This window comes from Nomascus leucogenys, chromosome 12 (assembly GCF_006542625.1).
Source record: "Nomascus leucogenys isolate Asia chromosome 12, Asia_NLE_v1, whole genome shotgun sequence".
NCBI lineage: Eukaryota > Metazoa > Chordata > Mammalia > Primates > Hylobatidae > Nomascus > Nomascus leucogenys.
Window position 1 is genome coordinate 42,428,949 of NC_044392.1, and position 21,286 is coordinate 42,450,234.

A 21,286-nucleotide genomic window follows, 5' to 3' on the forward strand; every position below is an offset into this window, starting at 1 on the left:
TAATTTCCAATAAAGAAAAGCCCAGGACCAGATGGAATCACAGCTAAATTCTATCAGACATTCAAAGAAGTGTTGGTACCAATCCTATTGACATTACTTCACAAGATAGAGAAAGAGAGAATCCTCCCTAAATCATTCTATGAAGCAAGTATCACCCTAATACCAAAACCAGGAAAGGACATAACAACAACAACAACAAAAAAACTACAGACCAATATCCCTGATGAACATAGATGCAAAAATCTTCAACAAAATACTAGCTAACAGAATCCAACAGCATGTCAAGATAATGCACCATGATCAAGTTGGTTTCATACCAGGGACGCAGGGATGGTTTAACACACAGAAGTCAATAAACATGATACACCACACAAATAAAATTAAAAACAAAAATCACCGGATCATCTAAGTAGATGCGAAAAAAAAAGCACTGGACAAAATCCAGCATCACTTTATGATTAAAACCCTCAGCAATATTGGCATAGAAGTGATATACCTTAAGGTAATAAAAGCCATCCATGACAAACCCACAGCCAACATTATACTGGACAGGGAAAAATTGAAAGCATTCCCCCTAAGCACTGGAACAAGACAAGGATGCCTACTTTCACCACTTCTATTCAACATAGTACTGAAGTCCTAGCCAGATCAATCAGACAAAAGAAGCAAAGGAAATCCAAATCGGTAAAGAGGAAGTCAAACTGTCGCTGTTTGCTGATGATATGATTGTATACCTAGAAAACCCCGAAGACTCATTCAAAAAGCTCCTAGGATTGGTAAATGAATTCAGCAAAGTTTCAAGCAAAGTTTCAGGATACAAAATTAAAGCATGAAAATCAGTAGCTTTGCTATACACCACCAGCAACCAAGCTAAGAATGAAATCAAGGACTCAACCACTTTCACAATAGCTGCAAATAATAAAATAAATAAAATAAAACACTTAGGAATATACCTAACCAAGGAGGTGAAAGACCTCTCAAGGAAAACTAAAAACACTACTGAAAGAAATCGTAGATGACGCAAACAAATGGAAACACATCCTATGCTCGGGGATGGGTAGAATCAATATTGTGAAAATGACCATATTGGCCGGGCACGGTGGCTTACTTGAGGTCAGGAGTTTGAGACCAGCCCGGCCAACATGGTGAAACCCCACCTCTACTAAAGATACAAAAATTAGCCAGGCGTGGTGGCAAGCGCCTGTAATCCCAGCTACTCCAGAGGCTGAGGCAGGAGAATCGCTTGAACCCGGGAGACGGAGGTTGCAGTGAGCCGAGATCACGCCATTGCACTCCAGCCTGGGGGACAAGAGCGAGACTTCATCTCAAAAAAAAAAAAAAAAAGAAATAAAGAAAATGACCATACTGCTAAAAGCAATCTACAAATTCAATGCAATTCCCATCCAAATACCACCATCATTCTTCACAGAACTAGAAAAAAAAATCCTAAAATTCATATGGAACCAAAAAACAGTCCACATAGACAAAGCAAAAGTAAGGAAAAAGAACAAAAGGAAGAAATCAGGAAGCATCATATTATCTGACTTCAAACTATACTATAAGGCCATAGTCACCAAAATAGCATGGTTCTGGGTATAAAAATAGGCATATAGACCAATGGAACAGAATAGAGAACCAAAAATAAACCCAAATACTTACAGCCAACTGATCTTTGACAAAGCAAACAAAAACATAAAGTGGGGAAAGCACACTCTATTCAACAAATGGTGCTGGGATAATTGGCAAGCTACAGGTAGAAGAATGAAACTAGATCCTCATCTCTCACCTTATACAAAAATCAACTCAAGATGGATCAAGAACTTAAATCTAAGACCAGAAACCATAAAGATTCTAGAAGATAACATCGGAAAAACCCTTCTAGACGGTGGCTTAGGCAAAGACTTCAGGACTAAGAACCCAAAAGCAAATGCAACAAAAACAAAGATGAATAGATGGGACTTAAGCTGAAAAGCTTTTGCACAATAAGGGAAACAATCAGTAAACGGACAACCCCCAGAGTGGGAGAAAATATTCACAAACTATGCATCTGACAAAGGACTAGTATCCACAATCTATGAGGAACTCAAACAAATCAGCAAGAAAAAAATATATAAAAAATTAAAAATTAAATAGAAGTTTTACTTTATGGTCAGACATTAAAATTGGATAAATAATGTCTACAATATTTTATTAAAATTAAATTTAACATTAATAGCACATTAATATAAAGGTAAAATTTAACTTATTTAGTATAAAATTATACAAAAAATAGTCAAATATAAAATGATGTTTATTTTTTTTAAGTCCCAAGGGTGGCCAGGTAAGTCACAATGCCTCTCATCCCCAAGGCCATAGCATGCAGGGGCGGTGAAGGCCACAAGAAGTCCAAGACTTCAATAGAGGGCAGGGCCGCAGCGTCCCTTGGGCGGCGCTGAGCAGGAACGGAGCGGAGCGGGAGGCGTCACCATGGGGCTTCAAGCCCCAGGATATGCAACAAAAATTATATACTTATTTTCCACTTTCTTTTCCCTCAGAACTAAAAGTCTCTTAGCACAGGTACCACCCCTAGAATTTCCAGTACACCAGCACCAGCCTGGAAACCATGTTCCTATTAAAAGATAAAAAAAGATAAAAAAAAAAAAAAACTCGAGCCTGGGAAGGACCCTATTTTATGTGTTAACCACTGAGACTGCCTTCCGCACGGCCGAGAAAGAATGGACCCATCATATTCGAGTCAAGAAAACATCTTCTTCGTTAGAATTATGGGTTACTGTACTAAGATTAAGCCCTACTAAGTTAAAGTTAAAGCAAGCTTCATTTTAATATATCTTTTATATATTTTTTCTTTTGTTATTAGCTCCTTTGTTATAAATATAACTAAGTCTAACTCACCTTAGACCATTGTCTTTAATGCTTGTTTTCTCATACTTTGTGGAAATAAAAAAAGATTAACGACAGCTAGCCTTTTCACACAAATATTTATGTCCCAGCCCTCTAATTGACAGTTACCCACAGCACTCATCGTTGTGATCACCTGCAGCCAAGGCATCCATTTTCTGCTCCTACAACCTGGCAACCTTGTAGTAAATGGGACTACATCCTTTAAACTACTCAAGAGCAAAGTTAGACTTCCACGAAAAAGGTTTGTGCAGATCTAAAACCCTTCATCTATTTCACTAAAAGGACTACCCCTTCTAACTGTCAGCCCTTATCAATGTAACCCTGTCCTTCTCTTTATCACCACCTCCACCTTAACTAACTCTAGACCTGCCCTTAGTCGCTTCTATGGTATGGGGATTGACATAAATGAAAAAGACCCCCTAGGTGTTTTTAAAATACGCATTATTCCCCCATCTTCCCCTTCTTCAGTAGCCTCAGTTCCAGATCCCACACCAGTTGCTCCTACATCTAATAATAAAACTAGGTTGTTTATTGTACAAATAAGAGATCTAAGACAGACCTTAGCCATCAAGACAAAATATCAAGATGCAAATGCCTGGCTGGAATGAATTAAATATTCATTTAATTAATTAAATATTCCCTTCGCACTTTAAATAAAAATGATTATCACGCTTGTATGCATGGTAGGCCAGAGGTCCAGATTATCCCCTTTCCACTCGGATGGTCTTCTCATTGACTAGAAATGGACGTATGGTGGCTCTCTTGCAAAATCCCACGGTTTAGGATAATCCATCATGCCCAGCTCTCTATCTGCTATTTCCTGAAATTCAATACTCTGGGGGTCCGCCCCAGAGGGCAATCCGGCTTCCACCTCTGAATGCCAAGTTTACTTTGTGCCTCTCAGGGCAAGAGGAAAATTTGGTGTTCCTTAGAAGCATAAAAGGATGCAAGGAGCTCAAGGCCTTCCAAGAGCTTGCCTATCAGTCCACGCTTATGGACTTGCTGAAAAAATTAAATTTATATTCCATCCCCAAGCAAACATATGGTGATACTGTAGAGGACTTTTACTAGACACTCTGCCAAATAATTGGAGCAGTACTTATGCTCTAATCCAATTGGCTATCCCCTTCACCCTGGCATTTCACCAACCGAAAAAAAAAAAAGGTAAAAACAAGACACTGCAGGCCAAAGGAAACTCCTCATGAGTCCTTTAATCCTTAGGTTTACATAAATGCTATTAAGGTCCTATGAGAAGTGCCAAATAAGTTTAAAGCACAAAATCAAATAGCTGCAGAATTTAAATCCATGTTGGTCTGGTAAGTAACTATAAATTTTTTTTTTAAGTAGACTAAATAAACTATATCTACTATAATCAGCAACGAGTCATAAATTACACTGAGGACGCCATCAAAGGGAAAGCTAAGCAATTAGGACCTACCAGCCAGATGGTCTAGAAAAATAAAATAGCTTTAAATATAATATTAGCAAAAAAAGAAGATGTTTGTGTCATAATTAAAACTCGATGTTATACCTTTATTCCTAATCATACTGCCCCTGATAGAACTATAACAAAAGTGCTACAAGGATTAACAGCCCTATCAGATAAACTTGCCAAAAATTCTAAAATAAATAACTCTTTTTCTAAAATAATAAAACATTGGTTCAGTGGATAAAAAAAAATTTAACTTCAATTCTCACCTCGTTTGCTCGTTATTGGTGTACTTATTCTTGTAGGCTGTTATATTATTCCCTGCCTTTGAAATTTTATACAAAAACTTATCTCTGCCACTCTTGCAGAGTTAACTCCTAATTCTCCTCCACTCTATTCTGAAGAATTACTTCTCTTAAAAGGACAAAAAAAATTAAGTCAAAACATATTAAACAAGTTTAAAGAATTATGAAATAAGAGGGGAAATTGTAAAAAGTAGAGGTTCTTCTTCAAAAACTTTCCTCCGCATCTAATTAGAAATAGTAACTTCTCTTAAAAGCAAAATTTATTCAAAGACCTGTACAAACATTCTTAAATATCTGCTAGCCATAATAAAAAATCAATATACTTTATGTTCTTAGCTCCCACAATTTAGCCTAAATATTTGCCCTAACATGCTTATACTGATCCAAACAAGCATTAGGTCATAGCCTGTTCCTCTTCCTTATTTAAAGGTGTTTTTACCTTTCTCAACATTCCACAAGTTACCTCCTCCTTCCTTTGTTCTCCTCTGCCTTTCCCTCTTTTAAAAAGTTCTAAGTTGATAGCCAATAGGGACAAATACAGAACGTGAGGTCCTGTCCCAGCCAACAGAAACCGAATGCAGCAGTAGGGTGGATGCGTCAGATTATAAATGAGCCTGTCTCCTTTGTTCGGTGTACTCTTGTGGCAAAACTGCTGGCGAGTGTGCCCTTTCTACAAAAAGTATAAAAATGGCCTTGCTGAAAAAATTAAATTTATATTCAAATGCTATTTCTTCACAGCACCAGGAACAAGCATTTCAAATACAAATAATCCCATCAAAAAGTGGGCTAAGGACATGAACAGACAATTCTCAAAAGAAGATGTGTAAATGGCCAACAAGCATAAAGAAAAACGCTCAACATCACTAATGATCAGGGAAATGCAAATCAAAACCACAAAATGATGTCACATTACTTGTGCAAGAAAGGCCATTATCAAAAAATTTTTAAAAATAGACACTGGCATCGATGTGGTGAAAAAGGAACACTTCTACACCGCTGGTGGGAATGTAAACTAGTAGAACCACTATAGTAAACAGTGTATAGATTCCTTAAAGAACTAAAAAGCAGATCTACCATTTGATCCAGCAATCCCACTACTGGGTATCTACCCAGAGGAAAAGTAGTCAGTATACAAAAAAGATCATTGCACATGCATGTTTACAGCAGCACAATTCACAATTGCAAAAATATGGAACCAGCCCAAAAGCCCATCAGTAAACAAATGGATAAAGAAATGGGGTACGTATACACCGTGGAATACTATTACTCATCCATACAAAGGAACAAAATAATGGCATTCACAGCAACCTGGATGGAATTGGAGAGCATTATTCTAAGTGAAGTAACTCAGGAATGGAAAAAACAAACATTGTATGTTCTCATTCATAAATGGGAGGTAAGCTATGAAGACACAAAGGCATAAGAATGATACAATGGACTTTGGGGACTCAGGGGAAAGAGTGGGAGGGGGGTGAGGGATAAAATACTACACACTGGGTACAGTGTACACTGCTTGGACGATGAGTGCATCAAAATGTCAGAAATCACCACTAAAGAACTTATTCCTGTAACGAAGCGCCACCTGTTTCCCAAAAACCTACTGAAATAAAAAATAATTAAAAACATTCAAAACGGCAACAGTGTAAAATCATGTACTGTAACGAAACTTAACAGGTGAATATTTGAATTCAAATTAACAAATTGGAGAGCTTCCTTTGTATAAAACTTTGTCAGTGGGACATAATTTTGATCACTGCAAATAATTTTAATTTTCAAATTAGGCATTTTTATGGATGACTAAATACACACATATGTGTATTTTAATGTTACAAACTAGAAGGTATCACACACACACACACACACACGACATTTTCTAATTCACAAATGGAGAACATGTAATTTTAAATCCCAACCCTACAATCACTTAGAAGTTTATATAAAATTCAGAGTTTAATTTTTTCAATAAAGTTCAGATTTCTTTCTTTTTAAAATTGTATCATATCATATCATTCCATCCAGAAAAAAAATAATTAAAAAAAGTAAATGTGAGTACAAAGAGAACATCTGTTTTCTCATGTCTCCTGCTGAACTCTGTAAAAAAAACCTACACATTTGTTTTTGCCAAAACTTAAAAGCAAATCATTTCCACTTTGGAAAACTAATATTTGCCTATTTAATTCTTACCTGGATAAAACTATGCATTTCTGAAATCAGTTTTGACATCTGGTTCTTTTTTCTAAGTCGAAAGCAGAAAAGTTGGAGCTTATCTCCTTCTTCACAGGGGATATTGTGACATTGTCCTGTCCCCACTACATCCATTTTCCCTCTATCATCCTGAATTTCATAGATTGTGGTCTTCTGATTTACTGTTTTCTGTAACAGAAAATTAATATTCTGTTCCTGAGAATGTAATTAATACGAACCACATATAGGCTAAAGTCCCTTGTAAGAAAGTTAAACAAGATGCAGGACAGCAACTCCTAGTACAGATATGCATATATCTTAGGCCAGATATTTGCAGAAAGCCCTCCCTCAATATCCTTTTTGTTTAAGTCTTTCATATCTGAGGTATTTCTATGACAGTTCTAGAACAATGAGTTTTCTTCCAAATTTCTACTGCTTTCACCTCCAGGGCAGCTATGCTTCCCAAAGCACCTTGATACAGAGGAAGCTGAAATCTGTGATAGCCTTTCTGGGTCTCTGGCCCTATGCAAAAAGAATGGATATCTGCTATGACTATTTATTCAGTGAATTATGAGGAAATCTGTAACAAAAAGCAAGCTTCTAGTAACTCTCTAATTATTTTTTCTACCTTCTGCATTTACTGAGTCTCTTCCAATATTTGTACCCCCTCCTGAAACCAAGTCCTTGAGCTCAAACATTCCAGCTTTTTGCTCATTACTCATAATCCTAGAATTGGGTTTGTAAGAATCATCTCTTTAAGAGTGTGTATATAGGCCGTGCGCAGTGGCTCATGCCTGTAATCCCAGCACTTTAGGAGGCCAAGGTGGGCAGATCACGAGGTCAGGAGACCGAGACCATCCTGGCCTGGCTAACATAGTGAAACCCCGTCTCTACTAAAAATACAAAAAATTAGCCAGGCGTGGTGGCACACACCTGTAGTCCCAGCTACTCAGGAGGCTGAGGCAGGAGAATTGCTTGAACCCAGGAGGCGAAGGCTGCAGTGAGCCGAGATCATGCCACTGCACTCCAACCTGGGTGACAGAGTGAGACTCCATCTCAAAAAAAAAAAAAAAAGATAGTGTGTACAGAAAGTAACGCAGGTTAAATTAGTTGTTCTAGGAAACAAATATAATGGGTAGTGAACTACTGATCAGATAAGAAATTGCTTGAATCAATAGCAGAGGATAGATGCTTTTTTTGGAGGATGAATGTCTCATGCTAACTGGTTTCATGAATTTGGACAGGAACATATCAGGAAAAGCACTCTGTGCTCTATTTGTTTTGGTTATTTATATATAAATGACAAATTTAGATTACCTGATTTTCCAAGTATCATCCAAATTCGTATTTCCCAATTGTTCCGTTTCTTTATGATGAATTAGTTTCATTTGGTCAGAACATTGTCCTACTTACTTTATGTATTTGTTTTCCAGCCATGAGTAGTCAATTTATTTCTTATTCTGACTGTCACAACCAGAACTCAAGCCTCAGAGGACAATACTTCATTCAAAATAAAAATAATGTGATTTTTATGACAGTAGAGATAATAATCAAAGGGATAAACCTAATATTATATGTGTATGGATGTAGACCTCACACTGTCCTTGACTGCTTAGCATAGATAATAACAACTGATAAAGTCTTAAGGTTTCTCAGTGCACATTACTGTAAAGACTAAAGTTTAAAGCTCTGGGAAGGAGAACATGGGAAAGAAACATTAACAGGTCCCCTAATCCCAGTCTTATCTTCAGAGAAGTCTTTATCCACCTGTCATTAGTCTTCAGAGTCCTGGATTCTAATATCCAGTTTATAGGCAAAGCTTCATCTCACACATCAAGGCTTTTAATTTCAGGTGTTGATGGAAAAATAAAACAACTTTGAGGACTTACCTTATGTAGCATAAATACCCCATATACAATATTTCCTGAAGCTTGTTTGTGAAGAATATCAATCCTCAGAGTTTCCTTTGCTCTGCTGATGATTCTATTTGGAACCTCAAACGTTTGATCAGGATCAGCTTCAGATACAGTGGATTTTTCGTTGACCTCTAGGAGACTATCATATTCCAAATAATCTGATATCATGATCATTTTCTTTCCATTGAATTTCTCCTTCAAGCTGGTGTTTAAAACCTTCACATGGAAGAACTGTGTCTGTGTAGCCACTGTAGCATGAAACATTATTTTTTTCTCCATTTCTGGGGTCTCATATTCAAATGGCTTTGTTGTACTCAGTACCTTCACTATCAATGGACCTTTTTGGAGAACACTTCTTCTGGCCACTGTTGTCGGGTTCTGTGTATGATAGCACAGGAGAACAGAGAAAAATGTCTAATTGAGAAATACAGAACTGCTATTCAGTGACCTCAGTATAACACAGGGCCCCAAAACTTGCACAGATGTTTAGAGCTGGAGTCAGGATAGAGAGGGATTGCTAGCCAGGGCAGAAGATATCTTAAACTGGTATAATAGCAAGATGAAGTAACAGAGGAGACCATATAGTGAAAAAACGACCTTTCTGTAAACAGAATCATCCTTAAGAAATAAAGCATAAGAGCAACATAAGACTAGTGGATACTGAAAGCCAGTGTCATGAAGTAACAATAAATTTTAGGGCCAGGCGCGGTGGCTCGCACCTGTAATCTCAGCACTTTGGAAGGCCGAGGTGGGTGGATCACCTGAGGTCAGGAGTTCGAGACCAGCCTGGCCAACATGGTGAAACCCTGGCACTACTAAAAGTACAAAAATTAGCTGAGTGTAGTGGCAGGCACTTGTAATCCCAGCTACCTGGAAGGCTGAGGCAGGAGAATCACTTGAACCCGGGAGGTGTAGGCTGCAGTGAGCCAAGATTATGCCGTGGCACTTCAACCTGGGTGACAGAGAGAGACTCTGTCTCAACAACAGCAACAACAATAAATAAATAAATAAATAAATAAATAAATAAATAAATAAATAAATTTTAGAATGAAATAATTTCTTATACTATTTCTCTTAGCAGCTTAAAGTGCCAGAGCCTAAAAATAGACAAAGTTAAATGACATTTAAAATGAAAAATGGTGCCCACCACAAACTATAGACACAAAGAGTGTTCAGTTATCACCAGTGTAGACAGGGCAATTTTAAGAGCACATCTCATAGTGTTCCTACCCAAGATTCAGTTAGCTTACAGCAGGTGAGAACACATGCAGGATAAACCCCTCAGAATGCCATCATCTCAGTTGGTTCAGGCTGGAGACACTCTACAGAGTGTCATTCCCACCACCATAGCCTTTCTCAGTGTCAGGGCTCTAGCAGGTAGCATGCTAACAGAAACCTGGGGGTCAGAATGGGTTTTCTTTAACATCTTTTCTTTTTAACACCTCAGTCTCCTTGAATTGCAATAGAACACTTTTAATGCAGGGGAGGTTGTTTCATCTATAAGAAAAAGAGCTGAGGGTATGGATAACCTCATTCACAAACTAGCAGGTGCTGGAGAGGTCTGACATGGAATACTACAGTGAACCAAGGGAAGAGGTATGAAGGACATGGTAGCAGTAGACAGTAAGCCCACAGCTGACAGTTCTGTACTCCATAGCTCTCTCTCCCTTCCCCAAACAACACAGAACAGAAAACTTCCTGCAGTCAGAGATAATGTCAAGTTCATCAGGTATCCCTGTGGAAGCAAAAGATCAAAATGTAGTGGTTTCTCAATACGTACATTTGATTAACTAGCAAATTATCGATGCAATTTTTAAGTAACAGGTGAAATCAGTCCTTTACTTTGGGTTGAAAAAGACAAAGCAAAATGGGACCAGGAAGAGTGTACCTCAGTTGAGGAAGTGTTGGGTGGAGCTGACGATGAGGTCTCGGGAGATGGGGAATGGCCCATGGCTGTGGACATGCCGGCTCCTGCAGGACAGGGAGGCTGAGTCTGCTCCTTGGACACTTTACTCCTTTTGGGTCCAGCCTTTTCTTTGGTTGGTTTTTTTCTTTTCTGCAAGTGGTTTGATTTTCCTGTTATTCGTTTTCAGTGCCAAATGAAGTAGAGCATATTTTCATTATTGGATAGTAGTTTTATTAGTCCTAAGAAGATGTTTCTTGGAAACTTGAGAGGTTGCTGCCCATCTCTGGCCAGTTGTAAGAGATGGGCATAGATGGTTTCATTAAACGAAGAAAGAGGAGAATGTTCTACACATTATTTCTCTAATTATTTCTGTTATGGGATGTGCTGGCTTGGGATTAGAAAAACTAGGTTTTTATACACATGGACAAAGTATTTACTTACCTGATTCTCACGTTGACACTCCACTCTACTAGAATGAAAGTATCACATTTATGTTATATATATTTACATTATGTTTACTCATGTGATTGGTGCATTGCTTTGATCATCAATAAGATGATCAATTATCATACAATTTGCTAAATCTGAAACTTGATGGGAAACATGAAGAAATAACTGCCTGCTGGAGAGATTGAGTGGAAGAGCCGTAGCAGAGCTTCCTCTGTGGGACTTGAGGCCTGCTCCTCTTCCTGAAGCTTACCTGAGCTCCAGGAGTTGCCTCTGCTCCTTCAGTTTTGACAGTGCTGCTTGTGGAGGGTGCAGGTGAAGCAGCATCCACTGCCTTCTTCGTCTTTCTTGATGCGGCTGATCCTTTTGCTGGAATAGATTCAATTTTATTCACAACCAATGCAGAAAAAAGGAAGACATATAAACGATCTCCGACAGCTGAAGCAGTTTCAATACAATTTGCTCTCAGTTCCTGCTTGAGGGTTCAGCTGTGCTTTAGTCTACCTCTACTGCATTAGCCCAGCCTGGCCTCAAGAGACCAGCAGTCACAAGACAGGAACAAGAACTGACTCATGCTCCTCAGCGCTTTCCTCACTCCTCCCCTGTGCACTCAGCACATGCTTCCTGTTCTCTGAACTCTATGTGCTTCAGTTAACCCTTTCCCAATGCGGTTCTCTGATCATTTCATTTTAAAAACTAATGTTTTCATGACGCAGACTGCTAGGTCACGTTCCCCAGGTAAGCTATTCAAATTATAGAAACCAGCCAAAGGTTTCCATGAGGAAGGATATACTGATTTTGGACTTAAGACTTTTTTAAATCCTTTTTTTTAACTTGATATAACAACAGGGGAGATCACACTTCTGAGAGGCAGGCTCACATTTAAGTATTGCATTTTTTTAAATTATAAAGGGTAGTGATATGTTAAATAGTCTCAATAGAAGAGATACATTAATTGGTTAAATGTACATACCTTGAATTTAAACAATAATTTTTACGATTTTATTATTATATAATCTTTCTAATGTACTGGAAGTCTCAGTCCCCCTTCAACTCCCTCTCACTTTTGTTCTTTCACTGATCCCAAATATACACTCTGAAATACATCAAGCTACACTAGTAATGGAATGCACTAACTTGTCAACTTGTTGGCCTCTGAAGTACCAACATTGTCTCAGCTGTTGAGTCACAAACTGGGGAAAACACAACTCAAGTATGGCCGAGGTGGGGCTCTAATCAATGTTGGGGAGGGTTTGGGGATGGTTGCAGGGAGTGGGTGTTCCCTCTTCCCAATTACCTTTTAACTTTTCTTTTTTAAGAGTTTCAGCCAGGTTTTCAAGTGCTGGTATATTTTTGAAAATTTGTATTAGTTTGCCCAAACCAGCATCACCTCGGAACTTTTCTTCCATCAAGTCAGCAATCTGAATTTTGTCATACTCTTCTCTCATTTTTGGATTAAGTTTTAAATCGCTGCTCAGTAAAGACTTAACCGTTCTAAAATGATAATCATTGATGACCTCTAATCCTTTTAGTAGAACGATGTTCTTGTATTTTTTTTCCATCTTTACAGACATAAGTGAGCCTACAAGAGAAAATGGTATACAGTGTTACACATGTATACAGACAATTCAAAAGATGTATGCCTGTGTGTGTGAGTGGCCCATATGAAAGAGTTGTTCATGAATATGTGTGATAAAGAAGGACTTAACGACCAAATGTGTTACTGTAGAAATTGAGTGAAGAACTGCTGTGTTAGGAATGTCTAAGAAATTATTCCCATTGAATGAGAATAGTTGAGTTGGGTCCAGTTGTTAGAGGGAAGTCTGAGAGCAAGCAATTGTCTCAGTGTTAAGAGTATGAGCTCTGCAGTGTCAAAGCCCTTAGTTCCTCTTCTTATCCTTTACCGGGGCTGAAGCCTATCCCCCAAATCCTGCCTGTTGTTTCTCAAATCTTCCCACACCCAGTATGACTGGAGTGGCCTAGGTGTAAATGGGCTGCAGCCTCCCACCTTATATGAATAACTTTCTGCTACAGTGCTACAGTTTCATGCCGGGGCACCGACCCTACTCTCCTTGACTCTTCCCTACTTGGCTCTCATTAGCATCCTCCCTTCTTTGGTGCTAGACCATGGCTTCTGTTCTCTGTACCCATAAAACCATCACTTTGCTGAATATCCGCATGCTTTCTAGTGCTGCATCACAGTATTTATTCACTGAAATGATTTTATTGGTTGTTTTATTTTTCTTCTTTCAGACTTGATTTGTCTAATTATTTCTTTTCACACAACCAGTTTTTTCTCAATAAGCCGCATTTATATTCCACTGAAATCCTTCAATATTTCTCCTTTTCCTTTCCAAAAATTCCTTGCGTCCTATACTGTCTCAGAAAGTGTTGAATAAGCTGCATCTTTTTTACTTCTAGTACTTTTGTATTCCTTGTATCTATGCTTCACAAAGATGCTGGACACCTTGTGTCTTCATGCCTCATGACTTTGCTAGTTCCTTCTTATTGCCTGGAAAGCCATTTCCACATTTCTTTCTTTGACTACTTCCCATACAACCTTAAGACTCAACTGAGGCTTTGTCTCCTGGTAGATTTCAGAGTCCCCTTATGGACAGAGTGTCACTCCTCTTGACCTCTTAACACCTGTACGCTTCGATGATGACAGTGCAAGGTATGGATTCCAAAAATGTTAACTTAATGAATTTCTTAATTTTAGGAATGATGTCTTTGTGTATAACCAAGATATCTAAATTTCAGGGGCTATGAATTGGGCCAGGTGCGGTGGCTCACGCCTGTAATCCCAGCATGTTGGGAGGCCGAGGCGGTCGGATCACGAGGTCCGGAGATCAAAAGCATCCCGGCTAACACGGTGAGACCTTGTTTCCACTAAAAATACAAAAAATTAGCCAGGTGTGGTGGGAAGCGCCTGCAGTCCCAGCTACTTGGGAGGCTGAGGCAGGAGAATCGCTTGAACCCAGGAGATGGAGGTTGCAGTGAGTGGAGATCGTGCCACTGCACTCCAGCTTGGGGGACAGAGTGAGACTCCATCAAAAAAAAAAAATTGCTGCCTTCTTACGAGAACGTGAGGATTCTTGGATTGAAAAGGTCCAGAGAATGAAGGGAAAATCTATACAAAAACACTTTATAGTGAAACTGAAGAATATAATAAACAAAAATACTCTGTAAGCCTTCGGTAATGAGGAATAGATCACCTACAAAGATTCAAGAATCAAATTGAAAGTGAATCTCTATATCAAAACTGCCTGAAGCAGGACGATGGAGTTATTTTAATATAATGCTGGTCAAAAGTTCCATATCAATTGCAAAACCAAAAAAAAATTTTCAATGGAAAGTTTTGACTTATTTTGTGAGTGTGCTAGAAACAATAAGTTCGTCTTCAAACTTTCCTGTTCTTTCCTGTTCTGTAAACAACCCTTCCCTCTTTTGCCGCCCCAGACATGCCTTCCCGCCTAATTGGTAAGGGGCAGTCTCTTCCTTCCCGCCTAATTAGCCCTATACAATTTAAAGCAGTAGCCAATCCGGTCAGCTTAGACTGTACGTTGTGACTGACGCAGGCAGCACCCTTCTGTAGAAGCAAATATGCTTTGCTGAGAAATTTCCTGTTTAAGTGCTGGTTTTTCTTTGTGGCACTGAGCACTTGTTTTCAACAAGTGTGACAGCACAATTTATTTGCAAAATAAAACCAGATTTGGGATGACAGTAGGCTATGTATAATCTTTATTTCACTGAAATGTGAACATTCACATTTTGTTTTGCAATATTACTGCTTTTGATTTTGGAGTAATTATTTATATCCCAGTGGAGTTTCTAGTAAGACACTATTTAGAATATATACACTAAATAGCCTTACTGAAGCCTCCAGATTCTTAACTTCAAAATATATCTAGCTCCACAGCACAGAAGAGGTGCTTTCATCTTGTCTTAAGGGAAAATATAATTTTACATTTAGAGTTTTAATTTAGGCAAAATGATATTTAAATAGAAGAGTCTCAAAAATTATTTTGTGATACTCAAGGCCTCAGTCTTTTTGCAAGACAAAAAGACTCATACCACAAGAAAATATCTATTGAAAATAATATTTAATAAGAAAACAATGAATAAAATTAAAAATTCTGACAGCCAAAAGATAAGAAGAGTGAAAAATAAACTTTTTTAGGTGTTCCTAATGCCTTAAAAAGAAAGCCCTGATCAAAGATAAGAGAAACAGAAATTATAACAGCGTAGTAAAGGGAGGGAAGAAAAAGAACATGACAATTCACTAAAGCAGTTGTCTTAGTGAGATGATATAGAAGTGTCATAAATTGAAGTAAAGACAGCAGATTGTTAATTACCAGCATACACCTAAAAGGTCTGACCTGTTAAGTGACAACTTTCATCAAATTTGGTTTAAGAAATCTACATATATGTTGTTAACAAAAGGTGAAAAAAATTGTTAAAAATTATCTTGCAAAGAATAACTAAAGAAAGCCAGTTTATCTGTGTTTGTGTAACTTTAAATATACCTTAAGCCCAAAAGTAACTTCAGATACCACATAATGATAAAAGGTTCAACTCCTAGAAAATTATAAGTTTTAGTTATGAATTTATCTAATTTATCTAATGATATTATTATTTTATAGTGCTTCATGGTACTATAATTAGTATATATTTCTCTTCATATACACACATGCACAGACATCACTACACACATATATTTCTATGTGTGTACCTGTTTGTATACATGATTATATATACATATATTTGTGTGTGAATATATATTATATATACACATAATATGTATGTGATTGTGAGAGCACTACAAGGAAAAAAAAAATTTTTTTTTTTGAGACAGTCTTGCTCTGTCGCCCAGGCTGGAGTGTAGTGGCACAATCTCAGCTCACTGCAACCTCTGCCTCCCGGTTCAAGCAATTCTCCTGCCTCAGTCTCCTGAGTAGCTGGGATTACAGGCACACACGACCATACCCGGCTAATTATTGTATTTTTAATAGAAACGGGGTTTCGTCATGCTGGCCAGGCTGGTCTGGAACTCCTGACCTCAAGTGATCGGCTCGCTTTGGTCACTCAAAGTACTGGGATTACAGGCATGAACCTCTGTGCCTGGCCAAAAAATCAAACTTCATAATAGGATGTTTCGGTTTATGTTTCAATTACTAAATGAACAAGGTAAAAAAATCTGTAATGATATAATAAATTTGAACAACGTAATTAACATTTATCTAATAAAATTCTGAAATCAACATTTAAGAATCTCACATTCCATTTAAGCACACATGAAATATTGTACCAGGCTATAGAAAACATCTTTTAAAAATTTGAAAAGTAAACAATAGTAACCTTTTCCTAATTGCCTTCCCCTCCACTCCCCTGTACCTTGCCACAAGGAAAAAAAAAATCATTAACTTTCAGGAAGGCAGAGAGTAATTCCAAAATGATTGAAATTCTGCCCCTAGCACCTGGTGTAGAATGGAGCTAAAGTAAAAGATCAACATACTTATGAAAACATTAAGACACCATGTACTTGAATAACTGTTTGTGAAACTGAAAAAAATTTTCTACTCTATGTGTACATTTGTTCTTATGTTTTGTAAAATTGGGATGATGCCATGTAATACGTCTCTATGCTCAGATATGTTTTTTACTTAATATTCTTTCATGATACTTTTTCATGTCACTATCTTGAGAACCCACCATAGCTACCGAGTTTCCAACACTTCTTCCAGCCAAAATAACAGAAGCCCTCTTCTAAGTACCAACTTACGCCAATACACACTCAGATAATTAATTTTAAAATCTGCAATGGTCAAAATGCATTTTCTCTTGTTCAGTCCTCAGTTGTGATGGAATAGAAGATGACTGTTATCTTCCTAAGTAAATGAAGGATTCATATCAAGCAACAGTTTTCACTTTTTTGAATACTCAGCTCTACTCCCATCATCCCCCGACCCTGAATAACCAATACTGATTGTCCCCTTGTGATTCTGGGGACTTCCAGGAAGGAACAAAATCATATTTACAAAATCAGCAACAGTACTCACCTCACTGGAAGTCTTTTCAACAGTAGTCCAGATCTTGAGATCTTCAGAAATGCACGAATCAATGCTTATTTTGTGTGAGGGAGGAGATAAATCAGTAAAGTTCCCAGAAACGGAACCGCAGTATGTTGTAATCTCCAGAAATGCTAAGAAAATGAAGTGTCTGCAAAGATAACAAGGAAAAAAGGCCTTGGTTGAGTCACTTAGTTAGCTTACTAGTGCTGGCTTGCTCCTACTCTGCTACTGCCCCAGAGAAAATGGAGTAGGAAGCAATGTGGAGACTCCTCCCACCAGTGTTTTTAGGTTTCGTTTCTGTTAGTCAGAGACAATGAACAGTTTCCTGCTGGCAAGGGCTGGAGCATGTGGTGAGGGGAAATGGGGGATGAGAAATTACTTTAATGGGTATAGTGAACATTTTTCGGGTGATGTGTACACTGAAATCTCTGCCTTCACCAATATGCCATATATCCATGTAACGAAATTACACTTTTATCTCATAAATGTATATAAACACAAATAAATAAGTTTTTTTTTTTTTTACAAAATTCAATAGCTGAAAGGAGTTCCAACATTAGAACTTTCTTAGCCAGCAGACTTACATGTGAGTCATTAGAGACTTATATTCCCTTAAATGATGCTCAAATATAAGAGAAGCAATATGGCTTCTTCTCCCTCCTTTCCTGTGCACAGAGTGGCAGTGGCAGGAGGAGATCTTGGTAGGAGCATCTATTGCCACCAATACTTTACTGCATCTCCTGGATGGGGAAATGTCTGCTATGAAATCGCTATTTGTTTAAATACTACCTGAATTATTCATCCAATTATTAATAACTGACAAACCTGGGCTTTCCAGATCAGAAAGTCATTATGAATATGTAAATCCTTCCTCAAATTTATACGAAGGAGTTTAACACTAGCTGTCCTCTTGACTATGACTAGGTTACTTTACCTCAGTGATTAGATTCATGAATGCTCACGTTTTCTGCATTATTCATGGAAAAACACAAGTGGATAGTGGACTCTCAACATGACAGCATCGAAGCCTTGAAAATCCTGGAAAATGCACTGAACATCTGGTAGTGTGAGGAGCCTGTTTAATCCTTTGTTCAGCGGTGTATTTTTCTCTGTTGAGGACAGTGGATGCCCTTTAGAGTGCTGTAACCCCAGGATGTCAAATAAATGGTATCAACTAGCAGATGATATGGTGTTAACCCAGCAGCAGATCTGCAAGCAGGATGTGGTCATGAGTGGAAAAGAGGCCCCATAGACAGTTAATATGTACTATCCAAGGCCATCTACAGAGCAAAAGAAAGCTGATTGTTTTAATCCAAACTAAGGCCATGAAGTGAATAGCTGGATTCTGGATTTGAAACCATATGAATAACTTTATCAAAGAAGGAGTAAGTCAAGAAAAAGCAAAGAGGATCTGGAATGATGGCCATAAACACCTCTGGGTGTTCGTGATGATCTTTTACTGGCTTTAGGGTACTCTTTACGTGGATACACTGAGTTGGCCTTAAGGCAGTAGGTAGAGAAGGATATTAGGGCAGTCATTGGGAACCCCAATCCAGAGGTCAAAGGGTAGAGGACCCTTGGAAGTTATGACCATTCAAAACATTTTCTGCCTTTTACTTATAATCATTTTATATGCAGTAATGTCCTCATTTGGGACTCCAGCATACAACATACAAACTGCTGTCACCTATAAGGGCAATTCAGGACAATGCTCCATAATTCATACTGCAAAGATGAAATTTTCACAGATGAAGCAAAGAAATGCTTAAAAATGTGCATTTTCCCCCACTTTGTGGCAGTGGCCAACAATTGTAATTTGTGCTATCATACAGAAAAGCCATTAGTAGAATATACAAAAATTCCTGATAAAGCAAAAAATGTGTGAATATATATACACATGTATAAATTATGTAGCTATATTATTACAGTGACCAAATTTATATTAATCAGGCATTATTCTGAATAAAATCTCTCAATTGTGTACCTATTTTTTAACAATGAGGGTTCCATTTCTCTCTTTATGACAAAAAGCAGCTTAGTATTTTACCTTTCTGGCTTCATTTTCCATACTGTTCCACATATACCAAAGTTTTAGTTGTGCAGAAACATTTATGTCACTTCACACTTTGGCGTATTTGTAGGTGACATTTCTCCTGTCAGTATTGCAAATGTCTTTACCTTGCTAAGAACAAAAAGACCTATTGCATACTGGTTTTTCATGATGCAACAGACTGTGGCATATGCGTTGTTCACTTGTTTCTCAAATCAACTCTATACATCAAAGTTTCCCCTTTTTAGAGAAGAGTACTATCTTAGTTGACTTGGGTCTTCTGGATGCTGAGGATTCCAAGATCAAGGATGGCCAATTTGGTTCCTGGTATGAGCCCTCTTCCTGGCTTGCAGATAGGCATATTTATGCGGGGTCCTCACCTAGTGGTGAGAGAGAGAGAGAGCACTCTCTGATACCTCTTCTTATAAGGGTACTAATCACATTATGAGGACCCCACCCTCATAAACTACCCACCAAAGGCCTTGTTTTCAAATATCATCACATTGGGAGGTTATGGCTTCATCATATGAATTTAGGTAACATAATCCAGTGTGTAGCAATAATTGAAGCTATCTTCCAAAAACTAGGTGACTAGTGTTGGAGCCAGATTCAAACCAGATCTACCTTATTCCAAAGCCCATGCACTTGACTGCTAAGCAAAATTACTTCCTTGATTTTACTAATTTCTACACATATTTTATTCTTTAGCAAACCATCCATGTCCTTTTAAGCTTGTGCGAATGTCATTTTCTCTTTACAGATTCTCCACTTAACAATATTAACACAAGGGCATTGTTTGGGTTCTCATGCTTCCTGCTGGGGCTGGACGTTTGCTGTTAAAACACAGAATCTGATTTTCCCAAAGCCTAAACCGAATTATTTTCTTTTTTGGAATATTAACATTTGTCTCTCCAGCTCTCACGTGAATGAAACGATGAATTTCAGATATTGGCTTTGATGTTTTGTCCACTGATTCTCAGTTGAAATTAGAAGTCAAAGTTTATCTCTTTCGTCACACTTGGTTTTGTGCTGTTTCCTTTTCCCCACTGCATGCATTTTTTTTTCTGTATTATCTTGTATTTCCTAGATTGTGTTCTACTTAACATATGTATTTTGTGATTAAAATTAAAGTATATTATTATATGATAGGGTTAAAGGCCAATTCAATTCTATAGACAAACTAAGATAAGTGTCAGAAATGCAGAATAACACAGAATTATGGACATAAAAGATGGGAGAAGTTTATGGTGCAAATACCTATCGCCTTGGTCTTTTTTTTTTTTTTTTTTTTGGCACTTGCACCAAGGGTGAATGTAGTTAAATAGTAGGGTGGCTATTGGGAAAACACCGTGCTGGACTAAGAACCACCCTATATAAGCACAAGGCAAGCTCAGACCAAAGAAGAGGCAGACCACTCCAGGCTGGTTAGTAGTCAAAGATCTAGACAGGAGAAACTTACATAGGAGGGAGTCTTAAGCGGGAACAAGAGAAGGCAGATCTCCACCTCCGCAATGTATGCCTGATTAGTCTTTCAGACAGTGAGAAGAAAAGAGGAAGGAAAAGCTGGTGGCCGGCTGAGGGGTGGGGATAGCTATACTGATAGTGCCTTAGGCCATCTGGTTGCTCTCTTAAACTATTTACTTCCTGCTTAAATGGATTGTTTCAGTTTCCTTCAATCTGTTCCACATTGCTAAGGAGGGGGAGGATATTCCTGGAAGCAGCAGTTGTCTTGGCGCCAGTATGCATTTTCCAGTGGGACTGCAGCCTCCTACAATTCAATTTAAGGTCAGTTCCCAGAACACGTTTTCACAACAATGCCATTCCTTCCCCTCCAACCTGAATGCTTCTCTCAGCCAGTCCTTCCTTGAAATTTTGTAGTTTCTATATTGCAGTTTTGTATTTTACTTTTCCTGTTGCCCAAACCTAATGCCATAAACTCCAGACAACTCTGTTGGCAGAAAGCTTCTGTAGTTCTAGGGACGACCTCTTTACTTTGGAGTGGAATAAAAGAGACTCAGTGTTGAGGTAGGAGAGGAGAGTGAATGCATATGGAAACCTCGGGAGTGATGTGAACCAG

General features: G+C 38.1%; 1 protein-coding gene across 3 annotated transcripts in view; it reads right to left on the reverse strand.

The window, feature by feature from the left end:
* The window catches only part of IFI16 (interferon gamma inducible protein 16), a 40,740-nt gene extending 23,322 nt beyond the window's left edge, over positions 1-17,418 (reverse strand). For all 3 annotated transcript variants that reach the window (XM_030824150.1, XM_003258677.2, XM_030824152.1), the window contains exons 1-6: positions 17,148-17,418; positions 12,386-12,670; positions 11,342-11,457; positions 10,624-10,791; positions 8,709-9,113; positions 6,820-7,008 (exon numbers count right to left, since the gene is read on the reverse strand). In XM_030824150.1, coding sequence (XP_030680010.1) covers positions 6,820-7,008; positions 8,709-9,113; positions 10,624-10,791; positions 11,342-11,457; positions 12,386-12,662 — 1,155 coding nt within the window. In that variant the 5' untranslated portion in view covers positions 12,663-12,670; positions 17,148-17,418. The remainder of the gene's footprint in view (positions 1-6,819; positions 7,009-8,708; positions 9,114-10,623; positions 10,792-11,341; positions 11,458-12,385; positions 12,671-17,147) is intronic.
* Positions 17,419-21,286: the final 3,868 nt, after the last annotated feature.